Here is a 24,521-nt window from a genome sequence, read left to right on the forward strand (position 1 = left end):
CGTAAACCACTTCATGAGGGCAATGTACGCAGAAGGGCTGGTTAGAGGGTCATCTGATAAATAAATACCAGCCCTGTGTCATGTGTGTCTGTTATGTCTTGAACTTGGATCGCAGAACAATAGGCAGGTAGGATTTTAGAATGCAGCAACTTGATTGGCCCATAGGAGCTGTCCAATCCGGCTCCAGGAGGAGAGTTTGAATTAGCCTATCAGCATAGCTGTCAACCCTCCCTGCTGTTTCCCAATGCTATAATAAGGGAATTTCCCGCAAAAAAGGAAAGGTTGACAGCTATGCCTATCAGGCATGACTGAGGGTGTCAATGAAGTATATATAGCCTGGGATTTGGGCGGAGACCACCTGACTCCTGCAAGAAGATTGACTGTTTTTTACTATGAGTTGAAATAAACACAATAAAACCGATGGCTCTACACTCAGTTTATTTCAGTGTCACAAGGGCCCATGCATCAGACTGAGGCAACAGCTCATGCTGCTGGATTCTCATGTGAAGGGCCTCTTTTTAAAAAAGTGAGAAGTTACATATCTATCACATGGGCTAGAGGACAGGTTCATAGCTCAGTGGTACACTACTTCCTTTTCATGCCTAGGGTTTGAGGTTCAACCCCCTTCACATGCAGTTAGAAGGAAGTGTGTCAAGTCATTGTGTCTACTTACTAGATCCTCCACCCCTTGCCATTAGCTCGCCCAATCCAGAACACATCTGCCAAAGACAGAGATTTTAAGATTACAATGATGTATCTTTGTGTGATTCAACCACAGCTGACGTTAAACGCAGCAGATCGCATTTCAATCAGGGCAGGAGGAGATAAAACTTAGATTAATCTTCCCAGTATCTCAACAAAACTTTCATCTTTCTTTTGCCTGAAAAAATGATATATTAGAACTGGCGGATGGGAGGCATGAAAAAGTTACTTAGATGTTCAAGCAGAGTGTGCTATTATATTCATTTCTATCTATCTATCTATCTATCTATCTATCTATCTGTCTGTCTGTCTGTCTATCTATCTATCTATCTATCTATCTATCTATCTATCTATCTATCATCTATCTATCTATCTATCATCTATCTATAAAAACTGTCACCTTCAGCAGCTGAGATGTTGTTATTGCTTAATGCTACAGCACTAGGTACTTAGCAGCATAGCTATGTTTCTTTTCAAATCAGCCTGCATTCAAAATTCTTTTGATGTAAAAATCACTGCAGGTTGCTACACCAGTTTGCCAAGTATTTAAAAATAAGTTATCATGATCTTTTTTATTCCCTCCCCCCCCAAAAAAGGGTAAACAGGAGAGACAGAAAATCATTGCTTAAAGAAAATCCACTGGTTTAAATAATATGTCTTTAAGAAGAAAACATCTGCCACCCCTCAGCTTTCAGAACAGGTGTGCATGCGATTTAAGGACACAATTCATGTGTGGGAAAAATAATGTTAGATTTGAGTGACCTGCTCTAGAGTGATTCAGAGTCGCACTTCTTTCTGCAGAACAAACTGTAACAAAAAAGGAAATCTGTTTTCATGCATTGAAAACACAGGTGCTGGGAAGCCTGTCAACAATGTTCGAGGAGCCCAGGGGTTTGGAATAGCTCTTCATTGGCCCAGTGACCTAGTCAAGCTGCCATTCACCACCCTCCCTGCTGGGCCCTTTCAGCAGCAGGTAGTGGTGCTGTTCTTGAACAGAAGCCAACCTCCTACCCACAGTAACTGTCCACCATTTCGTTACCAAAAATATACTGCTGCAGCCCACAGATCTATGAAATTTCCAGATTTCATAGTTCTATAGTCTGAGCTGGATGGGAGCTGAATTTGGCTTCCATTAAAGCTCTGCTGTGTGTCCACCACTGAAGCATGTCTGGAAGGTGGTGAGGGGCAGCAGAAGAAGTATATGGAGGCCACCACAGCAGCTGCCACAAACAGGACTGGACCCATCCCTAATTGGGAGAGGGTGGATACCAGGCAACACCACCCTCTCAAAAATATTATGGGACCAGCCCTGTTTATAGGGTCTGTAGATATTCCCCTACTACAAATGCTGGAAAGTTTATGGTAGCGTATATAGATATTTCTCTAATAAGGCATTTCTTTATTATAAATAAAATGGATCAGCCTTTGATTTTAAAAAAGGGCCGGGACTCCCTACCCATTATTCTTCAGAAAGTACTGAAAAGAAAAGCTGTTTTCTTCCCCCACTTGTAATGAGGAAAAACTACTGTGCAATAACAATGGTACAATGATAAAGAGGAGCCTGTGTACAGCAGTATTTGAATTTCCCAAGTCTGTAAATCAAAGGAGAAAGCCAGGCTGATCAGAACATACATTGAGTTTTACAATGACTTTTCTCTGCATTTTCTTTCACACATTAATAGCATTTAGAAGTGAGGCGAGAGGGATTAAAATGTGTTCTTAGCCTCACTGGTGAAGAAATGGACAAAAGGCAGCAAGATGGGAACAAAACACTGCACAAGTCCTATTCAGTCGTTCACGTCTGCTCAATCTTACATAGTTGAAGGCTCTGCTCACCCCCCAATCACTGGGGGTGAAGATCTGAAGCAGGGAGCCTACTGCATGCATGGTATTATTAAATGTTAGGGCTTTTGGGGGCCATATTTATGAGAATATATGTATGCTGCAACTGCGTTGCATTTTGAGGCTTTCATAGAATCATAGAATTTAAGTATTGGAAGACACCACAAGGGTCATCAAGCCCAACTTCCTGCAATGCAAGAATCTTTTGCCCAACGTGGGGCTTGAATCCTCAACCCTGAGATTAAGTGTCTCATGCTCTACCAGCTGAGCGATACATGATTCACTTTTGTGGGTTTTATTTCATCAATGTGCTTTGCTTTGAGATTTATTGTGGCTTGATTATGTTGCTGTAATTGTAGAATATTATTATTATAACCAGTAACATGGAACGTGAAGATAGCATTGTGTTTTTATATTGATTTTTGGTGGGATATATCAACTGCTTTGATATGTTTGTAGAAATGTAAAGTGGTGTTAAAATGTTATCAATGGTGTTAACATACTGTTAATGATTATGAATAATAATAATAATAATTGCATACTGTCAGACCTGAGGAATTCTCTCCCTCACCTCCCAATGGTTTCAAGGAGCCGAGAGGAACAAGAAAGCTTTTCAAAGATATTTATTCAATCACTGTGGTAACAGACAAAGGAATCTCAATATTTCCTCTATAATGGAGTTGCTCACTCTGGCTCCTTCTCCTTCGCCTTCCTCAACAGCACTGGCCCCTACGGAAGCCCCCTGTTGCCAAACATCACTGTGCATGTTGCTCTTGTACCCTGTGTTGCTCTTGTACCCTCACTTGATTCTCCCAATTCAGCATAACTTGGCTGCTCGCCCATCTCTACCCCGTTATCTTCCTCATAGTTTGGAGCAATTCAACACTGTCCCTGTCAGCTACAGGAGAAGGGGAGGGGGATACCCACCATTCCTCAGTCTCTTCATTCCAGTCCCTGGCACATACCCTCCAAGTGTCCTGATTTTCCAGGGACAGACCCAGAATTACAAAAGCCACCCCAGCTTCTGATTTGATAAAGGAATACCCCTATTTCCCTTTCTCAAGTACTGCTGCTGCCGAGCTTGGGGAGGAGAATGAGTCAGGGCCAGCGGCTACGATAGAGCACCCCGTTGCCTCTCCGTGGTTGCTACTGCTGGCCACCTTCCTCAGACAGCTTGTAGTAGCTGCTAGAGAGCAGGCAAGGATGAGGAGTGGTTGCTGAGGGGCAGGCAGAGTGTAGGGCTGCCCTGGGTGGGAAAAAAGGGGGAGCAGAGTGAAGAGCAAGGAATCTTGATTTTTTTTATTTTTTTATTTTTTACTAAATTATGCTTTGTGTGTCCATGTCTAATCTTGGACCTTTCCAACATTTATTTCTTTTTTGTAAATCTACCAAAGAATAAAGTAAAATAAAGGGGTTTTCTCAGGACAGTGCAGTTGGTATGTGTGCTGTGTCCCATTGGTGCAGCGGCGGTGGCACTTGTCCTCCTTGTGATATAAAATGCTCTGTAGGGCGGGGAACAAAAATGGGGGCCCACTGAACAGAGTTAAGAGGCTCATTTGTTAATCCACCCACTTTTGCCTCTGGCCCCTGCTGGGCTGCGCATGAGGGAACGTGGCCCTCAGCCCAAAAATGGTTCTCCACCCCTGCATTATATCTTCTCGATTAGCAAGTTGGTCAACACTGTTGGGCTTTTTTGCCAACAGGGTGTGGGCAGCGACTGGGGCATTGAAATAAAAGGCTGCCCGCAATATCTTTGCTTATATATAATTTTGAATATATAACAATCAAAAGTTGCAAGTCACCACTCCTCCTCACCAGCAGCATACAAAACATTTAATCAACTTAAATACACTTTTCAAATAATCAATTACCCTATCACATCCCTGCATTCGGTGCAGAAAGTAAACTCCCCCTTTAATTAGTCAAGAGACCACAGGTGTGCTGCCACACATACACCTCTGTGTAGCACCATTGGCCATCTCAAGATCAACGAGCAACTGTGGTTTCCCCAGGTCTAAAAGACTGCATTTTTGTGTGTGATTACGGCGAAATGCTGTATTTATTTGATATGGCTTGGACTAATGTTCCGTAGTCCTAGGAATGCAGCCCATTAGGAGAGTCTTTGCATCAAGTGTAATGGTGCTTTGCAAAGCTAAGTTGAAATGAATATCAACATCAAGCCAGCATTGTGTTCCTAGTGTGCAAATCCACATGGAATGAAGTTACATGCCTTGGGACTGTTTGCAACGCCAGTGAGAAGAATGCCTCCTTTCTGTATTGCATATGCGACCCTGAATATGTCCTGAATAGGACTCCTTGCTGTATGCAGTCTTAAGTCTCCAGCAGTCAAAGATCCGCCCTTTGACTGAACTGACATGAGGGTGGATTGCAAACTAGGAGGCACCCCTACACCTAGGGCTCAGTCTGCAGGATTTGTCATGGAAACAGAATGTGAGAGGGACAGGACTCTTGCAGTGCCTTACAGACCTTCAGGATGGATCAAGAAAGAAATCTTTTCATACAACTTGGCAAGAGGTCCCGAGCAAGGTGTTCTAAAGGATTTGAAGTCACCTGCTGGGCATCCTCTATTCATTAGTTGACTTCCGGGAATGCCAAAATACATAGCACTACAAAGACAAAACTTTTACTCATAACTATGAAAGCCATGTTGAAAAAGGAAAAGGGAAAAAGGTGAAAACTGCAAAACTGGGGTCAAACTTCATCAATGCAAGCCATTCCTCAGGTGAAAATGTGGGTAGGGGAGCCACAACTGCTTTCAAGGAATTCAGTCGCTGGGATTAAATAGGAGAACATTTGGTTTGCTTGTTACATTTCATGTGTGCCTGTCCCACCCTCCCACACTAGTATAGAGAGACTCCAGGATAAGGTCAGACATTGTAAGTCTCCAGGATTTTTAACTGAACAAGCTGGAGAAGGCTGTGGCAAGAAAAGAAAAAGCTGCAATACTTCCAACAAGTTAGATGGAAGAAAGAAACTATATTAACTTGATAACACAATCTTGCTGCAGTAAAATTGCATTTCCTAGCCTCCCGAGACCTGCATATTAAACAGTAATACATCCCTTCAGCTAGTGCTCCCTGGGATTATTGAAATTCTCCCCAAAGCCTTCTTTTTAACTTTATAATGTTAAGCACTGAATTGGTTCAGAAATGTCACACTGTGTGTGAAGTTTGGGAATATATCCCAGATTGCCAAAGGATTACCAGGCATCTCTGCCTAAAAAAACAAAAAAAAAAAAACAAACCTATAGAATAGAAGCTAACCCAATATTTGATTGTATACTGTTTCTCAAGATGAGTCTGCCAACTGAATGACCATGAAAAAAGTAAATGGAATAACATACTGTATGATGCTTGAAATGGAAATCATAGCTCATCATACTTAGGGGAGTGAGTATTTCCTAGCATTTAGCTCTTAACACCGACACAGACAAATATGGGACATTTACAGTCTTGCAAACACCACAGATGTAATAATAATCAATCGGCGCAAGTGCTGGCAAGCGAAAACAAGAGTCAGCATTAAACGAAGAGGCACTGAAATAGCTCTTAGCTCCTCACAGAGAGTTTTCAAGGCGGTGAAATCATTAGGCGATTTGGGACAGTTTAAAGTCTCTTTCGTAATGCCTAGCCATCTTCAGTATTAAACAATCAATTGACTTGTCGCTCAGCACGGAGAAAGATCTGTTCTGATTGTCTTTGCAAACCTAGCCCATGATCGCTGATATATAAGAGCATCTTGCCAAAATTCCACATGTACCAGCTCCTGTAGAATACTAGGTATGTCCATATGGGAGGCAGATGGGCACATCACAGTATGACCTGACATTTTGACATAGATACAGACCTATGCTTTCACTGAATATGCAAGCATGTATCTGGTCGACTGGTCGTAAATTCCAAGCAAAGTTAATCTGACATACATTGCAATCATTCTGTAGTGAGATTGCATTTAGCCGCTTTGCAATAGGAAACCTAAATTACACATGATCAGGTTTCCCCATTTTTACATAGAACAAAGGTTGTTTTTTTTTAAAAAAAACAACAACAACACACACACACAATAACAACATTTTCATTAAACATTACAAATGGTAAGTAAGAGCCCACAAAATTTTCAGTTCCAAAGCACAAAGCAAAGCACAATATAGAAGCAAGGAAAGTACCCACCAAAGTAATATTATGAGTGTTCTGCTATTGTGTATTTGGAGATTCATCTTAACACAATGATCCTATGCCTCGTGCATTGCACTACGTTCAGTGAGCATGGCCCCTCCACAAAGGAGCTTGGGAGAGTGGAGGATATAAAATATGCTGTTCCTAACTAATGAAGGAGAAGAAACATCAAATCTACCCCCTCACACTTTTTCAAAACTCATAAAATTAAAATTATTCTGCATGAGAGTAAGTTAGACCCTTATTAGGAGCTGAATCGTTCTGATTTATTGAGGAAAGGGTAGAAGCTAAGTGTTGAAATACATGAAATATTGGGCAGACAAAATGGTTTTCCACACATATGTCCTTTTCACATATAAGGCAGAGGGAATTTTGGTCAACCTGTACAATTCATATACCTCAGGTGGTACCTCGGGTTATGAACTTAATTCGTTCCAAAGGTCCATTCTTAACCCAAAGCCATTCTTAACCTGAGGCGCGCTTTCGCTAATGGGGCCTCCCGCTGCCGCCACACGATTTCCATGCTCATCCTGGGGCAAAGTTCTCAACCTGAGGTACTACTTCTGGAGTCTGTAACTGGAAGTGTTTGTAACCCGAGGTACCACTGTATCACTGGCCAGATTTAATACTGAGCAACTCCTGCATATATAGTTGCCAACAATGTGTCAGACATCTAGGGACTCAGCTACATTAGTCAAAAAACATTATTTTGAACGTGTTATTAACATGTAACACCAGATGTTGCTGGAGAGTAAAAAAAATCTATTTGATTTTCCATAGCGTTTCCCCCCCTTTTGTTATAACAATTTAATTTCTGACTTATTTATAGTGTTTTTCTCCTGTGTGTAGATCCACCCTGAATTACAAATCAAGGGCATGATTATCAGTATGGACAGAATATCTGGTTTCAAAACCTTACGGAGTCTTAAACTCACTGTGTGGTCTGAAGCAAGCTAGAACCTCCCTTTCTCCCATCTGTTAAAATGGAATATGAAGGAACCACCCTACTTTATTTTTTAATGATTTGTTGCATTTTGATTCCTACTTTTTCAATTGGAGGGGTGGGGGCTTCTATCCTGGTACTCACGAGTCTCCCACTCATTACATTACTTTTAGAAATACAACCACATTTGATACCTTCAGGCTTCTGAGTCAATTTTTGCTTTGGAATTGTTTTCTGATACATCTGATAATGACCACATACCAACTTGACACTGAAATTTGGGCTCAACTTTGAGAACCTTTCACTTCTGAAAACTGATATGAAACCACTAGTGTTCATTCTGGAAACCACCATTCCGTTTGTGAGACATTCTTGTGTGAACACTCAAGTATAAGTTACTTGACAACTAGACCATGTGAACAATGGATTCTACAATGGCGTCTTTGCAACTGGGAAGGCTCATAGTGAGAGAAAAGTGTTTCCTGAGGAACCTTTTGCCGAAACTGAGCACAGCTTCATCAGCACCTTGAACTGACAACATAATGGCAACCAGGGTGAAATTAGTTCTATAAACACATCATGAGACTCAGGGTCGTGGGTCTGAGCCCCATGTTTGGCAAAAGATTCCTGCATTGCAGGGGGTCTCTTCCAACTCTATGATTCTATTATTTTTAGGCAGGCCGCTCTGCATTATGCAATCTGAAGTTTTCAGACTGTTGTTCAGGGGCACTCCCACAAGAGTACATTACAGTAGTCCATACAAAATACGACGAGAGCTTAGGTGGCAGTGCCTATGTTCTTTTCCTTCAAGACATTAAATTTCTTAGCAACTCCCCCTAAATAAGTGGTAACAGAGACAGGGCCTGGCTCTGAAATCCTCATCTTTAAATCTGAAGACTCTGTTTAGATTTAAATCCTTTCCTCCCTGTTGTTTGAAATAGGTGTAATTTTTAATTACAGTAATTATCTTAAATTGCGGCTGTGGTTTTCCATTTATCATAGGAGAAATCAAGGGGGTGGGGAAGAAGTGTATGAGAGAGATAGAACGAAATGAGATGTATGCTGCACTGCTTGAAGAGAAAAATACAGTGGGGTTATCACATTAATATGTCCACGTAATTAATGTTTGGAATGGTCTTGTGTATTGGGAAAGAAGAATATTCCCTAAAAAAACAAAACAAAACAACAACAACAATATTCAATACCGATTAGCAATGGGATCTAAACAAAAGCTGCAGGCCTCCATTTGCCAACTGTTCGGGTGGCAAAGAAAGGAGAGGCAATTTTGTTACTGGTGTGCGTTGATCCCAGGACTGGGAACAACTTGACCATCAAGAGAAAGACCATGAATTTAAGGCACATCCGTGCTGTTATAGTTCAAAGCTCACTGGAAACAAATAGTTCATTTCCAATGTCGTTCATTTTTGCTTTTGCTGTCTTCTAGCTCCCACTTCTTGGCCTCAATTTATTATAAGTAGGCATTCTTTAAAACTGCACTATACAAATGCAAGAATTAAACTATGATATGAACAATAAAAGAGAATGGTTAAAAAAACCCCACAAGGTTAACTTTGATCTGCAATATCAATAGATTCTACTGATGAAGCTACAGCAAAGACCAAATCAGAGAATTTCAGGAGTGAAAACTCTCTGTAATGCACTTATGAAACTGCTGTTCTTTTGGAGTCTTGTTAAAGTCTAGACATAAACATTTGAGGAAATAAACAACTATCTGACTTTTAGAAGACATCTGAAGGCAACCACATTTGAGAGGTTTTTAATGTTTGATGTCATATTGTGTTTTAATTTGTTGGAAGCTGCCTAGAGTGCCTGGGGGAACCCAGCCAGATGGGCGGGGTGTGTTTGTGTGTTTAAAACTAATCCAGAATGCAGCAGCTAGACTGGTGATTGGGAGTGGCCGCCAAGACCACATAACACCAGTCCTGAAAGACCAACATTGGCTCCCAGTACATTTCTGAGCACGATTCAAAGTGTAGGTGCTGACCTTTAAAGCCCAAATGGCCTCGACCCAGTATACCTGAAGGAGCGTCTCCACCCCCATCGTTCAGCACGATCATTGAGGTCCAACTCTGAGGCCTTCTGGCAGTCCCCTCCCTGCAAGAAGTGAGCTTACAGGAACCAGGCAGAGGGTCTTCTTGGAAGTGGTTCCCTCCCTGCGAACGCCCTCCCATCAGATGTCAAGGAAATAAACAACTATCTGACTTTTAGAAGACATCTGAAGGCAGCCCTGTTTAGGGAAGTTTTTAATGTTTGATGTTTTATCGTGTTTTTAATATTCTGTTGGGAGCCTCCCAGAGTGGCTGGGGAAACCCAGCCAGATGGACGGGGTATAAATAAGAAATTATTATAATTATAATATACATACATATATATATATATATATATATATATATATATATATATATATAGGCTGATCTTGAGCTGGATTATTTTATATATGTGTATGCATTTTTAAATGTGGAGGTCTTCCCATTTTTAGACAAGCAAACAAATAAAATCCAAGAGCCCATGATGTGTGTGTGGACAGGCAGGCAGTGTGGTGTGGGGAATGGGGGAACTGTGCTTTGATTTCATTCCGCTGCCCACATGCCTCAATGTGGCACCATTGCTGATGGATCAAATGATGTATCTGCCATCTACATAACGCTAAGTCTCTATCCATAAGTCACTGCCCCTTCTATCCAAGTCTACTCTTGAGTGCCACAAAACATTTCGTGCTTTGCTGATGAGGGTGGATAACCCCATAACACATGGCTTTCCATCACTGGGACAGCTGTGAAAGAATAAGAAAGAGCAACGGATATGTCTTGGCTTTTAAACTGCTTAGAGCAATGCATAGAAATGAAACGGTCCAACATGGTAGTGAACAGTCAATAGGAAGATATATGTGCACAACTGTTGGATCAACTGTGGTATAGCTTCAAAAGGAAGGAATCAAGTTTATCCTAGGCCAGCTTTAAACTTGGCAAACCCCACAGAATAGCTTTGAACAGAGCCTGGTGCAAGATAGGAAAGGGCAGCCAGGCTACTTTGAACCTACCCCCACCCCCCACTCCTATAGTGCTACAGCTGTTTTCAGCCTCAGTCAAAACTCCACCCTCTGCTTCTTATCATCTGACTTCATACACTGATCTTTAAGAATCACTTGCCACCTCTTCATTCACACTAAATTTAAAGCACTGTCATTTTTTCCCTGTCATCATTGGGATACTAAAAAACTAATTAAAAAATCAGCCTAAGGTAGGTATTTGTATTATACACCATATCTATGTGGGATGGTGATGGAGAGGCTATGACCTGCAAATTAAGTATGATGAAATGACAGATTTAAATACTCTCCAACAGATCATGAGTTTAAAGGCTTGCCATTTAGTGCCTAAATTGTGTACGTGTGTTCAAGAAAGTTTCTTATAATTGGAGCAGTAAGGGGGGGCAGAGGCGGTTGCCCCAGGTGCAAAACTGTTAGGGTGCAAAATTCAATGCCTGGTGCTGCCTGAATCCAGCTACCCACTTTTGCTGCTGGGCTCCCTTGAAAACGGCTTCTCCATGCGAACCAGGAAGTGACCTCTCCAGACAACAGAATGGCTCTTCTTATCTCTGTGGCTGCAATCTTTTGGGTGATGTGGATGCTGTTGGACAGTTTAATGTGCATGCATACTCCTTATTTTTCCACCACTCCTTCATGGTCCCGGGCACTGGCAACCCACGCTACACCACTGAGCAATAAAAAAGAGATATTAAACGTGAATAGCTATGTATGTACGATTATGTATTATTCGGGGTGCACTGAAATCTTTCCCATATTTGTGCACTTTTTGTTTGCTTACTGGTGATGTCAGCAAAGGTATAAATATATTATCCGTAGCCCCCCCCCCCCCAAATGATGGCTAATGATTTTTTTTTTTTTTACACAGACTTTCTTCAGACCTCTTTAGAGATTGACTCCACCCACCAGAAGTCCTTGTAACCGGCACCTTTACTCCTAGAGAGTGGTTTGCAAGTGCCCCATGCACTTCCATACCTGATGCTTATGACCTAAAAAAGAGTACTTGTCCCTGAACTATGGCTTCATTTATTTTCCAAACAGTTATTAGAGAATTACAGAGGTCAAGAGCCTTCTGGCTATGAATAGAAAAATGGGGACAACTCAGCTGGCCTGCATTTAGCAGAACACCTTGCTGGTATACTGCCTTCCTCATGTTAGAAAAAAAAACCCCACAAATGATGACAAGATATGCAGCCTCAATAAATAGTTGGCTGAATGCAGCTATGGGTGGACTTTATGGGTGGGTTGTATTCATTTGAAATCATTTTGTGAATTGGCTCTCTGCCTTTTGTACAGGTGTCATAATGCAAAACACCCAGATTTTGAAGTTGGCATTTCACCACGTTCAAAGAATCAATGCTGAATTCCAAGCAGATTCCAGTGGCCACCAGGATAACTGAACGATAGCCTACCTCTGCCCTTCATGGTCAAGCAGCATAATAGGTGGTACAGGATACACAAAGTAGGAACCAGCATTATGCAGCAAGACTTTTTAAAGCCTGGGGGAAGAGGACACCATTTGGTCCCAGCCAGCTTCAGGCAGCAAAATGTCTTGGGCCAGCCCAATGCCAACCTAATTATCATCAACATCATGGATTGGCTCCAAGAATCGAGGAGCTGAATGTTCAGAATATTTTCCAGTTACAGGTAGGCAGCCATGTTGGTCTTCCATAGTCGAAACACAAAAGCTCATACCAAGAACAAACTTAGTTGGTCTCTAAGGTGCTACTGGAAGAGGAAAAAATCCTTCCAGTAGCACCTTAGAGACCAACTAAGTTTGTTCTTGGTATGAGCTTTCGTGTGCATGCACACTTCTTCAGATACACAGAATATTTTCCTTTAATGTAAAGAAAATGTTGAGAGGGCTGGAATACACAAAATGAGGCAGAGGAACAAAAGTAAATGCAAAGACAGATGGCAGCACGTGAGGAGAACAAAAGGGGAAGCCCAATATAACACCAATAGAAAATAGACCATGATGGCCAACAGAGATGGCAATGGAAGGAAATCAGCAATAGCTTAAGTAAATCAGCAGTAGACCCTCAAAGTCAGGTGAACCCTTGCTAGTTTTGCTCCTCCTAGCATAGATCCCAGGATTTACTATCTGTTCTGTCTAGTCATTTTATGCATTTCATTTTTGGATAGTGTTAGCAAAAAGGCAAGGTAATAAATACATGATTAAAGTAGGAAGAGCTCTTCCTTCCCCTTCCTGATTCCTGCCATCGGACCTGTCAGTATACTTCTTTTATTTTCTCTTGGGAATCTGCACAAACATTATTAGTCCTGTTTTCATTCTACACACATGTGCCCAGGACTCCACACTTCATATCCACACAAAGAAATTCACAACAAAACCCTCATTGCCCTGACACAACATTTCCTTGTGACCTTAGATTCTACCCAACACGGCCAGACAAAATAAATTCTAATCTTTTCCAATTTGCTTCATATAAGTGCACATATAGTGCAAATCACAAGGGTGATTTTTTAAAACAACCTTTTTAAAAATAAAATAAAAAGATGTATAAGCTGCCTTTGGGGTATCTGCCTCCCCTAAGAGGCTTCAATACAAAACAACAACAAATCATTGAATGATTTTCACTACTTTCATTTTATTTTGCCTAAATAAGCTTTGAAACGGCTGTCTGAAGAAAATGCAATTCTCTTTTATTGATTTTTGTTGCTTAAACATGGGTACTGTTTATTGCTTATCAATACCAAAGAGCTCTGATTAAACACCTTTTAAATGCAACCTTTTATAAAGTGATTATTATATAAGCACACTGCTTGTCCTTTGCAAATAAGATCTGACTTTATCCTTCACTGTAATTACATCAAACAAGACCAGGCTATATTAAGACTGATGTAAGCTCACAGGGTTTAATTCACGTAATCTGTACCTTTGCGACAGTGGCAAACATATATTTGTCCCACAAGTGTTGTTAAATTAGATCATTACTTCTTGGGGAACCAATTTACACAGGCAGTGGTATAGGATGACAAAATGGGCTAAGTCCTTTCCCTGGGGAGGGCAGGAATTACAGCCCACCCTCTACAAAGAAACCCTAACACACAACCATTGACAATGATAGGCAGATGTGACTTGTCATTGCTAAACAACCCCCTCCCACCAATCAGCTAACAGCTCAGACAGAAAGCATGACAAATGACTATGCAGGTTGATAGAATCATGGAATTGTTGACTCAGAAGGGACTGCATGGGTCCCTAGTCCATTCCCCTGCAATGCAGGCATCGCAACTAAAACATCCATGACGGATGGTCATCCAACCTCTACTTAAAAACCTCTGTTCCCTTATCAAAAAGCTCTTGCTACCAGAAAGTTCTTCCTGATGTTTAGTCGGAACCTCCTGTCTTGTTACTTAAGGCCATTGGTTTGGGTCCTACCCTCCACAGCAGGAGGAAACAAGCTTGCTCCATCTTCCATGTGATAATCCTTTACATATTGGAAGAATGCTATCTCAGTCTCCTCTTCTCCAGGCTAAACGCCCTCAACTCCCTCAACTGTTCCTCATAATGCTTGGTTTCGAGACACCTGATCACCTTGGTTGCTCACCTCTGGACAAGTTCCGGATTGTCAATATCCTTCTTAAATTGTGGTGTCCAGAACTGCACGCAGTGCTCCAAGTGGTCTGACCAAGGCAGAATAAAGCACTACTACTACTACTTCCCTTGACCAGGAAACTAGACCCAGGTGGCGCTGTGGGTTAAACCACAGAGCCTAGGGCTTGCTGATCAGATGGTCGGCGGTTTGAATCCCTGCCATGGGGTGAGCTCCCGTTGCTCGGTCCCAGCTCCTGCCCACCTAGCAGTTTGAAAGCACATCAAAGTGCAAGTAGATAAATAGGGACCGCTCCAGCGGGAAGGTAAACGGTGTTTCCGTGCGCTGCTCTGGTTCGCCAGAAGTGGCTTTGTCATGCTGGCCACATGACCCACAAGCTGTCTGTGGACAAACGCCGGCTCCCTTGGCCTATAGAGCGAGATGAGCGCCGCAACCCCAGAGTCGGACACGACTGGACCTGATGGTCAGGGGTCCCTTTACCTTTACTACTACTTCCCTTGACCAGGACACTAGACTTCTGTGGATGCATCCCAGAATAGCATTAGCTTTTTTGGCTGCTGTATCACACTGTTGACTCATGTCAAGCTTGTGGTCTACTAAGACCCCTAGATCCTTTTCACATGTACTACTGGCAGGTCAGGTGTCCCCCATCTTATACTTTTACAGCTGGTTATTCCTGCCTAAGGGCAGAACCTGACATTTGTCCCTATTGAATTCAGTTTGTTAGATTTGGACCAGTTCTCCAGTCTCTTAAGGTCATGTTGAAACCCAATTCTGTCTTGTGCATTAGCTACCCCTCACAGGTTGGTGTCATCTACAAATCTGATGAGCATCCCCTCAATTCCGTCATCCAAGTCTTTCATAAAGACTGAACAACAAAGGGCCCAGAACATCCCTGACAAACTGAACAGACAAAAGGTCCTTTGAGGAATGTTCATTGGTTCAAAGTAGTCAACACCTTTGAGGAAGTTCAAGTGTCTCTCTATCGTAAGAGTCATTCTTCTCATTCTAATTTCCATAAATTGAGTGCAAAACTTCATGCATCAACCTGTGTGGTTAGAGTGCCAGACTTAGACTTGGGAGACCGGGGTTCAAATCCGCACTCAGTCACAAAGCTCACTGGGTGACCTTGGGACAACCACTGTCTCTCAGTCTAACCGACCTCACAGGGCTGTTGTGAGGATAAAATCAGGAGGGAAGAACCATGTTCCCTTGAGCTCATTGGTGGAAAAGGCTGGATATTGAATGAATGAATGAATGGCCAGTCTGTTTGCTGAAAATTACACATTGATCTGGAAGGTTATCCTTGGGAAAGAAGTAGGGTTGTGTTCAATGCAGTGCTAAGGTGAACATCCCATCAGTGCGCGGATTTCTCCTTGTGCAGTAGACCATTCTCACACTCTCCACTCACTATGCACCACTTAAATCTGTTTCTCCATGAGCTTCCTAAATCAGTTTCTGCCCAATACTGCAGAGCAGATTTGGGGATGGCACAGGGTATGCCTGGGGAAGAAGGGGGAAATCTCATTGCACTAGTGCTAATCCTTGCGCTGGTGCAATATTTAGGTTGAATACTGCCCATCGTTTCTTAGAATACATGAATACGATGAAAAGAACCTCTGATGTAGCTTATACTTAGAGAAATAAATTATACAAACACCAACACAATTTTAAAAGAGAGAGAGGCAGAGAGCGCACACACCTTGCCAACAAAAAAGAAAGAAAGAATAACAGCTTGCCTCCCTCTCATTCACACTATGATACACTGTGGACAACCCAGCATGGATTTAAAAAAACACTATTGTAAGAACTTGATGTTTTATGTAAAACTGGTGCAGAGACATGTGCGGCCTAAGTGAGACAGCAAGTCTCCTCGGTATTCTAATTTTTTCTTTCTAAGTGCGAATAGAGGAGGTCAGAAGTATCGCACATTTAACAACAAGTCATGTTATTCTCACATTATCGGCAAAAAACTCTTTTAGAAAAAGGCACTGCAAAGATTCACATCCCACGGAACTTCACTGGAAATATTCCCATATGAATTTCAACCCACCTGCCTGAATTTTCACTTTTATTGATGGGCACTGACTGTTACCTTGATGGCAGGACAGCTGGTGTGTATGGCACATACTCTTTGTTCTTATTCATGGACCTTACAACCCTCTGTCTACTAAGAGCTCTGAGGTGCTAATAACAGTAACGGAATGATAAAATGAAATCAAACCTACAAAATACGCCAATCTTGCAAACACTAAAAATCATTATAACGTCTAAAATGTCAGGTTGTATGCACAGACTATGACAGGAGTGAGTCAGCAGTAAATCACACTGAGCAAGTTGGGGTTAACTCTTTATTGGGGGGGGACACAGGAGTGTCATGCCTAATGAGCACAGCAACCCTTCTTGGGTAGGTCTTGCCCCAAAGAAGCAGTTGCAGAGACATCTGTGACTTTTCACCAGCCTGATTCATCTCTGCCTCTAGGCCTTTGTCCTCCCACTCTCCTGCTTCAGCTTTTGCCTGTGATTCTAAAGACATGATTTCTTGTTTTTGTCAAATGTGTCTCGCCAACCTGGGGAACATCCACCTCACCTGCTTCTGCAGATCATCTCAATGACCGAGCTGGGATTTAAGCCTTCAGGCGGACCTAAATTGTTCAAGGTTTTGCAAATTAATACAAAGTCCTTGAACCTAGCTCGGCAGTCAATGGGCAAACAAGTGCAGGTACTTTAACACTGGTGTCACATATTGACGGTTGGATGTCCTTGTCAGCAACCAGGCAGAGCTCATTGCAGTAATCCATCTTTGAGGTTACCAACTCATGGACTACAGTTATTCCACCAATTATTCATCTCTAAGGCCTATCAACTGACTTCACATTTTAACCTTTTCTCTTAAACAACAAAGGACTCTTGGGATCATAGAATCATAGAACTGGAAGGGACCCTGAGGATCATCTACTCCAAACCCCTGAACTATGCAGGAATATGCAGCTGTCCCATATGGGGATCAAACCTGCAACCTTGCTGCTATGAGTGCCATGCTCTAACCAGCTGAACTATCCAGCATCATTTCACTTTTACTTGATATTCAAGCAGCTCATACTCTCCTGTGGAGCAATCTCAGTTTTTTATCCAACTTTTTTGGGGGGTCTTTTTAATTTTTACTTTGACAAAGTAATAATTATAAATAAATAAGAATAAAAATGTGACTCCACCACCGAGACCATTCCATTGTAACTATCCGACCTCCCAAAATTTCAACACCCTTTGCGATTGTTTGACCCCTTTCCATTTTAACAGTACAAATATTACGAACACCTTCCATATCTCCTCAAAATCATTTTTCCTGTGTATTCCCTGCCTTATATTAATGGCAATGTTAATTTATCTTTAATAGCTATATCCCACACCTCTTAATACCATTCTTCTATTTTATATTTTGCTTCCACTTCCTAGCTATCATAATTCGTGCACCTGTCAATGAGTTTGTGAGCAAGTCCTTCATAGCCTGGTGAATCTCCCACCTCATTGTAAACTGATAATAATTCTACCTCTGGACTTTTGGTCAGCTTTAACCCAGTGATTTCTGTTATCTCCTTAAACACCCTTTGCCAGAAAATTTGTACATATTTACACCCCCACCACATGTGAACATAACTCCCTGTTTCCTGGCATCCCCTCCAACATAAGACCGGATATTCCTTGTTTATTTGATTTAATCTGACTGGTGTTAAATATCACCCCCAAACTAATTTATAATAATTTTCTTTTATTCTTACAGACAACATTTTCAACGTACGATTCTCCCCAGCTTTGACTATCTATCTGTCTCCTTTTCCCACACCTCTTTTAATTGATCTTATTGATCCTCCATTTCTACTAATATTTTATAAATTTCACTGGTTTCCCCTTTTATAACTGTATTTTCTTCTTTATCTCCCCCTTTTTATAATCATTTCCCCCATCCAAATTCTGTATATTCTTTGCCGTTCTTGCTTTCCCTTAGCGGCCACTTCTTTGTCCATTGCTCCAGTCATCCAACTTTTAGAATCCCCAGGTAGCAGCATTGAAAAAACAGCTATGTAGCAGTTAAGAGAACACTCCCTGAGTATAATCCCTGGTTCAAATCCCTCCATTGCAGTAGTAGCCAGAGGAGCAGCACAGGCAGAGCTGTATTGCTGACCTGGCTTCCCAACGCTGCACCTTGCTGCCAGCTACTGGGGAGAGGGGCAAGGCATAAGGGAGTGCAGTGCGGGCACAGCAGCAGGAGCCTCAGATAAACTACAATAAACTCAAACAAGCACTTTGAACATAATAATGAAAACCTATCACTGCAAATGGAGGAGCTCTCATGTTTCGTGGTAGGCAAGGCATCCTCCTTTGGAATATACACATTCACCAGCAGTCTTTGGGGAGCAGTTGTTCTATGCTACGAGATAACAGAGATGACATTAAAATGTCTCTTCTCATTTCAGTTTGATGTATAATCTAATGATAAGAGAGAAACATGGCAGTCTAATTTATGAATCTGAAACGCATAAATGATAAGGCAGTGGAAGCAAGAAAAAAGTGGGGGGGGGGAAGCAGCAACAGTCTTACCAAATAAACAGTCTTACATAAATGTGATTGACACCCTCTAATTAACACACTGTGCCCTAAGATCTTATCACAGTGTATTATCAAATAGGGACCCACAATTGGCCTAGAATAAGACATCATGGCTGCATTGAGACTGGATCCAAGTTAGTAACCGTTTACATACCAGCTGAACAAAGATCGTTGGTGTGACCAGACACGACAGCCCCAGCACCCCAGGGATTGTGGGAAAGGAAATAAAGACTCTGACACCGTTATGGAATTAAAATTAGGCCACAACTTTATTAAACTTCTGAATGTAGGAAGACCTTGGCTTGGGCCTTCCAGCCCCCCCCCCAGCTGGGGGAACTGGGGCACATCAGGGTAATTGGGATATGGGGGTGCTCTGCGCGACCTAAGTGTAGGCAGGCAGCCAAGCCCATATCTCTGCATGCTGGGTAGTTCTGTGACAACCTTTAAGTGTATGGCCAGTGACACCCATTTATGTAATCCCTTTAAGAGGGGACACTGGAATCGCCACCACAGGGGGGTGAATTACCACTTCACCCCCTCCCCCCATATAGGGAAGAAAAGACTAAAGGATTCCACCCAAGGCCTTAACTGCCCAAGCTGTAATGAATTGCTACAGGGAATACAAAACCTGCCAATGCAGGAAAATTTCTTCCCGGTCCTTCAACAGCAACCAGCCATAGACTGTAGCAGCGCCAGCTAAACAGGGAGCAAAACTTAACCAGCAAACAAGAAAACATTAAATAAGGGAGGGTAGGGAGGGGAAATCTCCAGAGCTGTCTGCCTGGCTAATGCCGGCTCCTCCCCCTATTTATAATGGGGCTAGCCCCACCTCCCAGCGATGAAACTTAATAATGAGTCTGGGCGTGATCCTCTGAATAATACACTGAGAAGCAGGCCAGCCCCCTTCTACTAGCAAGTTCCCTGGGAACTGTAGCACCACACATGATCCCACCAAGGGCACAAAGGGCAAACACAATATATGATGTTCATTATGGGATGCAAACCGCCCTTGCACACAACTGGATTTTGGAGATTGTGTGCAGCCTCCCTCCAAAGCAAGCAATTAATCCTTTCCTATCTCTAGAAAGGTATCCATGTGTAAGCTGCATCTGCTTCTAATGACAGACTTGATAGGATATGATAGGATATGCCTTGGCATTGCACACAGGTAGTCATGCCAAGCACATGGCTGTATGTGCAATTGTCAATCACATTCTTGTGAACTGAACAAGGGGGCATGATGCAGGCATCTGTCTGTGCAGTGGTCCGTGTTACAAGGAAAGTCCTACATTCAGAAACTAAGTACTAAGCCTCAAAAGCCTGTGTGCAGATGTGTGTTGTTGGAGTCCAATTCCTGTCAGCTCTGACTAGAGTGGTCAGTAGTCAGGAATTATGAGAATTATAGTCCAACATTTTCTGGAGGGCATCACACGGCGCAATTGCTTCCAGACCTGCAAGGGAGCAATTGCAAAGGCAGAATACTTTGAAGGTTGCCTGTACAGAATGGTGACATCCTCCACAGCCCCACTTTCTCCCCATGCCTAAGTCAATTGTAGCCCCCCCTCCATATTCTCTGAAGAGGCTTTTTGGAGTGGATGGAGCTGCAGTGGGGAAGGAGGAGAAGGGAAAGAACCATTGTGGCAGCTTGCCCTTCTAATTACACAGTGCTGCACAGAACACTTTCAGACCAGATTTTCTTATAACTCTTAGAAGGAAGAAGAAGAAGAAGAGGAGGAGGAGGAGGCGGAGGAGGAGGAGGAGGAGGAGGAGGAGGAGGAGGAGTTTGCATTTGATACCCCGCTTTTCACTACCTGAAAGAGTCTCAAAGCGGCTAACATTCTCCTTTCCCTTCCTCCCCCACAACAAACAGTCTGTGAGGTGAGTGGGGCTGAGAGACTTCAGAGAAGTGTGACTAGCCCAAGGTCACCCAGCAGCTGCATGTGGAGGAGCAGAGATGTGAACCCGGTTCTCCAGATTACGACTCTACCACTCTTAACCATTACATCACATTGGCTCTCAAACAAGGAACAAGGAGTATATTAGCAGTGCGAACTTCATAAAAAGGAATACAAATATTTGATTTCATCGGAATGAAGAAAAGACACTGGATGTCAACTTAATGTGCAAAACTCATCTTCCAGGGTCTTTGCAGAGATGGCCTAACATGCAACAGGCACAAAGCCCTGTATCAACAGAGAACACTTTTTCTCTTTACACAGCATCTCCTTAAGAAAGAGGTTTTCATATTTAAAATGTATATGAATACCAATCAGGAAGCCTATTGATTCTTGAAGGGTGCTAATAGAACAAGGATGAGCTAGAGCTCAGCAATGGAGCACATGCTTTGCATGCAGAATATTCTGTGTTCGAAACTATGCGTCTCCAGGCAAAGATCTGTCTAAATCCCTACCGAGCCACTGCCAGTCAGAGTCGGCCCTCAGTGGGCGGGTGGGAGTGCGCCTTGCTTGATTGACAAACAAATGGGAGCTTTAAGCTCCTACAGCATCCCTATAATATCATAAAGCTGGCAGAACCTGCTGTGCTTATAAAGAGGTTGCAAAACACATGAACATCTTGCTGGCTGCCGATAACTGACACTGCATTTCACAAGCATTCACCTTGGTTCGGAATATTTTACTGCTGTCATTTTACAGGACTACCAGTCAATTGTTGTCAGAGAAGCATTTGTGTACTCCATGCAAGTCTCATGATGCCTGTTGCTCACTAACAGAGGTGATACAGAGAACAGCCTGCATGCCTATAAAGATTTTTGTAACCGCAGCCTACACAATTAGGAAGGTGGCTTCTCTTAAATTCAGCTGCATTGTGTTTACGAATCTGAAACTTACAATATATGAGACAACTGTTTAACATGAAGTTAGGTTCACAGTCTACATGTAACACAAGGGAGGACCATTCAGTGAAACCAGAGAGTGAAACCCTTACCTTCTATTGTTGCACGCTTGGGCAGAATGGTGATGGCTCCCTCGGCGACATCTTCCTGCTGAATTACAGGATTTATTTTGGAGCCCCAAGTGTCTGATGCAACCCAAAGAAAATGGCCAACTTGATCAGCCCTTTTTGCTGCTGCAAGGATATGCCTGCAGAGAGAAACATTTATAATTTACACAAATATAAAAGGGAGGGAGAGAGAAAGAAAGTCAAAGTGATACTTATTCACTTGGGAACAATAGCAGGCAAAGAAAGGTTGCTTAATGAGCTGGAACAATGAATCCCCATAACTGGAAGTTGAGCGCTGCATCATAAGGATGCTTTCAGTCTCGCTTTCTATTGTTTCTTGGCTTTGGAAGTTAGACTGGTACAATCAGCTGCACAATTTGATACAGTTAGGAAGCAGGTGCGTGATTTTCAAAATCAAGGATGCTTAAAAAAAATAAATCCACCGGTCATTTAGAAATTATACCACAATTTGGGCCGCTCCTGAAGCTTTTAACCTCCTTCAGAAATTCACTGGGGCAAGTCATGCCCCTGAGTTAAGAATATAGTCCATTTTCTACAAAGCTCAACTGTCAAGAAAGAGGGTAGTTTTGTGACCCACCAGGCAATGACTTTGCAATCATAGTGCTTCTGGGCGGGGTCTAGAACGAATCTAAAACTGTGCCAGTGTTTTCACCACATGGTTGTGTGTCTGTGGCAACAGAGGCAGCTGCAGAGCTCAGGACTCCCAAGGATGGCTTGAGAGAAAGCATTATCTGGTACTGACACCAACTCCCTAACCTGGTGTGCAGAGTTCCACCAAATGTCCACAACCTGAGTCCTCCCTGTAACCTCTCACTGGCTGCCAGTGCAGAGAGATCGGGGTACCACCTCTCTGTTAAAAGTGATGCTTGTTGACAACTTATACTAGGGAGGGATAAGTTCCAGGCAGTCAGAGTACAGCTATGAAAAAGGAGGAGCATGAGGCTTGTATCCTCTGCCCCTTAAAGGCTTCAATATAGAAAGCTTTCTTAAGCTGCACCTCAGAAGGAAAGGCAACGGGGAGATATTCATTGTCCAAGGAAGACTAGGTGTTTCCCAAATCTGTTTGAGGTGATCTGACCTTCTATCTGAAGCATCAAAATGGGATCCAAAACATTTTGGATATACAAGCAGAAGATTGTACTGTAAATCTCTTAACCCTTTAGTTTGTTTGACACCCAAGGGCAACAACATAACTCAGGGCTGCCATACATCTGGATTTTGTTCAACAAAATTGCTCAACAATTTTTGATTGTCCTGGCTTTTACTTTTTGAAATATGGCAATCCTAAAATAATTAAAGCTTCAATGAATGTGATATATAGTATATTTTATGTCTTCCTAAATGCAAAACGTAGAATTACTTCTCCTAGAAATTTATTTTTATCTTGATTTTACAACACATTTCACTCCTCATTCTATCGCCATGGTAATTTCAGTGCTAATTACTTCACTGTAGAATAATCTATACAAAAAGGTATATGGGTATTTAGCTACAGTACATTTTATACAGAAGAAAATGCCCCTATTTTATTTTCCTTCCTAATGGTTAAGCAAGTATGGGTATGATTGCACTTGGAACAGCCACTTCTCCCCCGTAATAGGAGGGTTGCAATGAATGTCCATGATTTTCATTTCCTAAAGCCAAAAAAGAAAAAAGGGAACAATTGCCATATCAGACAAGTGTTCAAATATTGCCACAACTTTCCAAACAGTTGATTGACTGGTGAAACAGAGAAAAGAAAAACGATGACATTACACAAGATGCTGGGGAATCAAGCTAATTGCACGGAACAAGGAAGGAGTGCAATAGCTCAGTCTCTGAGCAATACCCCAGCACTAAAGCAATATCAATAAAGAGCATAGAAAAGCAAGACATAATTATAAGCGATAGCCTAATGCCCTATTCTTCTTCAGGCTTTTTCCGTGCAATTAACATTTTACAGATGAGGAAGGGAGAATGAGCATGCTCAAGCACTGCACTGCATAGAAAATTAGCATTCTAAAATGTGTGACGATCCTACATGGATTAGAGCAGGCTCCCAGTGCAGTCACTATCCCTCCAACTCGTGGAGGGCAAGAGGAATGGCAACAGAGTGATGGGACAAGCATATTCATCCCCACTTCCTCTTCTGTGCCATATTAATTGTGTGGCTCAAGGAATGCTGAAAGAGGCTCCTGCAAACTAATGAAACGACAACACGTTTTTTCACAACAGGTAGGATGTGCATAAGCACACAGACACTCTAGTAAAATAAACAGGTCTGTGTCTTTAAGCAAAGAGTGATGGACAATTTTAGCATTCAAATAACTTGCGAAATAAGAATTCATGAAATTTCTGGCCTCCCAAAAACTGAATAACCACAGGGATTATCTCATTATATATTTCAAAATCAGCATGCAGTTTCTGCCCATGGACACTTATCCATTCATTACACTTTCAGCACACTTCCTTACAATAGTTTTCTCAGTCTTTAAAATGTGTGTTTAAAACTAATAAGTGAGAACCTGCTGGAATGGAAGGTTTTTCACTGTGGGGAGACAGGGAGAATAACATGGTTTCAGCTGATTGGCAGGAACAAAAGAGGATGATGGTTCTTGCAT

At 42.2% G+C, this 24,521-nt stretch overlaps 1 protein-coding gene across 3 annotated transcripts in view; it reads right to left on the reverse strand.

Annotated features, from left to right (window-relative positions):
• GRM7 (glutamate metabotropic receptor 7) overlaps positions 1 to 24,521 on the reverse strand; it is a 391,610-nt gene that overhangs the window by 154,963 nt on the left and 212,126 nt on the right. For all 3 annotated transcript variants that reach the window (XM_033141172.1, XM_033141171.1, XM_033141169.1), the window contains exon 4: positions 21,886 to 22,040. In XM_033141172.1, the coding sequence (XP_032997063.1) occupies positions 21,886 to 22,040 (155 nt within the window). The remainder of the gene's footprint in view (positions 1 to 21,885; positions 22,041 to 24,521) is intronic.

The sequence above is a fragment of the Lacerta agilis genome, chromosome 2 (assembly GCF_009819535.1).
Source record: "Lacerta agilis isolate rLacAgi1 chromosome 2, rLacAgi1.pri, whole genome shotgun sequence".
Classification (NCBI taxonomy): domain Eukaryota; kingdom Metazoa; phylum Chordata; class Lepidosauria; order Squamata; family Lacertidae; genus Lacerta; species Lacerta agilis.